Source organism: Eretmochelys imbricata, chromosome 10 (genome assembly GCF_965152235.1).
Source record: "Eretmochelys imbricata isolate rEreImb1 chromosome 10, rEreImb1.hap1, whole genome shotgun sequence".
Taxonomy (NCBI): Eukaryota; Metazoa; Chordata; order Testudines; family Cheloniidae; genus Eretmochelys; species Eretmochelys imbricata.
The window spans coordinates 37090652-37093128 of NC_135581.1; the positions used below are offsets into that span (position 1 = coordinate 37090652).

The following is a 2477-nucleotide window of genomic DNA, read 5'->3' on the forward strand; positions in this document are numbered from 1 at the left end:
CGAACCCAGCCATGGGGCCGAGCTCCGCGCCACTCGCCCAGCGCTGCGTGTCCGCCTGAGGCAGCGGCCTGCTCCGATCGCAGGGCGGGGAAGGGAAAAGTGGGGAGACCCCCCCCCAGCCCGAGCTGCAGCTGTTAGTGCGTGTGCAGGACTCTCCCCTCCCCCTCGCTGCCGCCGGCCGGACCCTTTGCCCGGCTCCCCGTCTATAAAGAGGGGTTTATTCTTGGGCTCCAGTCTCACGCCAAACCCTGTCCCAGCGTCTAGACAAGCTGTCGTGGCTCTAAGTCCAGCTGTCACCATGGGGATGGAGCCGGGGCCGCTGTGAATCTTGTGGAGCCAGACAGAGCGGAGGGAGGGAGCGAGCCGCGGAGGGGGAAGACGCCGTGGCCCTTCGGGAGGCTGCTCGGCGGGGCGCAGGGCTGCTCGCCCGGCTGCGGCAGCGGGGAGCCGCCGATGCTGAGTCCCAGCAGCCCCGGGGGAGCTATTTAAAGCGACGGGCCTCGCTGGACTTTGTCTCGGCCTATTTATGACTCCCCTGGACTTGGCAAGGGGCAGCGCGGGGCAGTAGCGAGAGCTCGGAAACCATCCCGGGGCGAGTCCCGGCCGCCGCCCGGGGCCTGCCTGCGCCGGCGGGAGCATGAAGGGGCCGCAGACTCTCCTGCTCTGGGCCGGCTGGCTGCTGCTGCAACGCGGCTCCGGCCAGCCCTACCTCCGCCTCCGGCCCTCCCCGAGCGACAACCTGCCCGTCAAGGACATCCTGGAGCACCCGGACCCCGAGTACGACCCCAAGGAGCAGGACCTGGACGAGCGGACGCTGAGGAAGAAGCTGGGCAGCAGCTTCGACCCCGCCTTCATGTCGGTGGCCGCCCCGGCGCCGGGAAACCTCTCCAGCCCGGCGCCCCCGCCCAGGCTCAGGGGCTCGGCGCCGCTGCCCGGCGAGCTGAAGAAGCTGGAGCTGGGCGAGAGCCCCTCGGGGGCCCGCATGAAGCTGGGCAAGAAGGCCAGGAGGAAGTTCCTGCAGTGGCTGTGGGCCTACACCCACTGCCCCGTGCGCTACACCTGGAAGGACCTGGGCGTCCGCTTCTGGCCGCGCTTCATCAAGGAGGGCAGCTGCTTCGCCGAGAAGTCCTGCTCCTTCCCCGAGGGCATGTACTGCAAGCCGGCCAAGTCGGTGCCCAAGACCTTTCTGCGCTGGTACTGCCAGGGCTGGTCCAGGCAGAAGTACTGCACCTGGATCCCGGTCCAGTACCCGCTGATCTCGGAGTGCAAGTGCTCCTGCTAAGCCGGGCTGGGGAGCCGCTTCCGCCGCGCTGGGCGTGCCCAGTGCCAGGCTCCTGGACAGACTCACCGGGATCCCAACTGCAGCGAGGGGGGCGGTCTCCATTGCCCTGGATCCCAACCCAGTTGCATGGGGATCTCAGAGGATCGGTGCACCAGGAGGCATCATCCAGCCCAGTACCTAGCTGTCTCTCGCAGTGCAACTCGTCTCCCTTCCCCTCCATCCCACCGAGACCCTGAGACTGAAAGGACACACACAAAGATGGACACATGCTCACAAGAGGATCTGTTTGTGCGTTTCTCTCCCCTTATTACACCCCCTTGCACTGTTTTTGACTTATTTTATTTTAAATGGGAAAAGCAAAACTGAAAGGAACTGCAGTGCAGGCCAGAGGCAAAGCTAAGCACTACAATCAGATGTTTATTTTTATACATATATAGCGTTCTAACAAAACAAAACGGGGGGGGGGGGGAAGAGTTACCAGCCTTGTAAATATAGAGATTTTTAAAAGAAGGGGGAAATTGCAGCTGTTTATTATTATTATTTTATTATTAATTATTATTATTATTATTATTTTAAAGACATAGGACCACATTTTAAATCCATCTCACTAAAATCTGAGTACTTCCCTGCAAAAGGGAAGGGGGAAATTTCCAGTCAAGATGATTCAACAAAAAACCAACACAGAAGCCCTTGAAGATGTTAATTTCTATTTGCTGTATTTTTGTCTTTTTTCAGATGTTTCAACTAATCTGCAAAGCTCTCTACCTTTTTAAAAAGAGTTTACTGGTTAATTACAAAGGAGATTTTTTTTTAAAGTACAAAGTTATGAAAGAGTGGAGTCTGTTTTGTTGGTTTTGGAATACATATAGTAATGTAGAGATGTTAAAAGAAATTTTCTGTGTACAGTTTATTTATTTTTAATGTTTGTGTATAAAAAAAGCTAGAGATTATGCCAGAAAATATTGGAAATGTTTACTTGAATATTCCTTTAAAAACATATCAGTGTAAATATGAACTACGACTGATCAAAACATTTTTAGCAATAAACCCTATCTCTGAAGAAACAATTCTTGATGCACTACAGAGTTCTGGGACAGGAGATTATGGTGCTAGGTTTCTTGGGGCCAGATCCTGAGCTGAATCACTATCGCTCCACTGAAGTCAAGAGACTTGCACCATTTTACAGTGGTTGAGG

At 55.1% G+C, this 2477-nt stretch overlaps 1 protein-coding gene across 1 annotated transcript; it reads left to right on the forward strand.

Annotated features, from left to right (window-relative positions):
- Positions 1-637: 637 nt before the first annotated feature.
- LOC144271578 (noggin-2-like) lies at positions 638-1282 on the forward strand. The gene has a single exon (XM_077828990.1). It carries the CDS (start codon positions 638-640, stop codon positions 1280-1282), a length of 645 nt encoding a protein of 214 aa, XP_077685116.1.
- The last annotated feature ends 1195 nt before the right edge of the window (positions 1283-2477 follow it).

What these genes read in the sequence shown, in the direction of transcription:
- LOC144271578 (XM_077828990.1), top strand. Translation starts at nt 638, where the DNA reads ATGAAGGGGCCGCAGACTCTCCTGCTCTGGGCCGGCTGGCTGCTGCTG.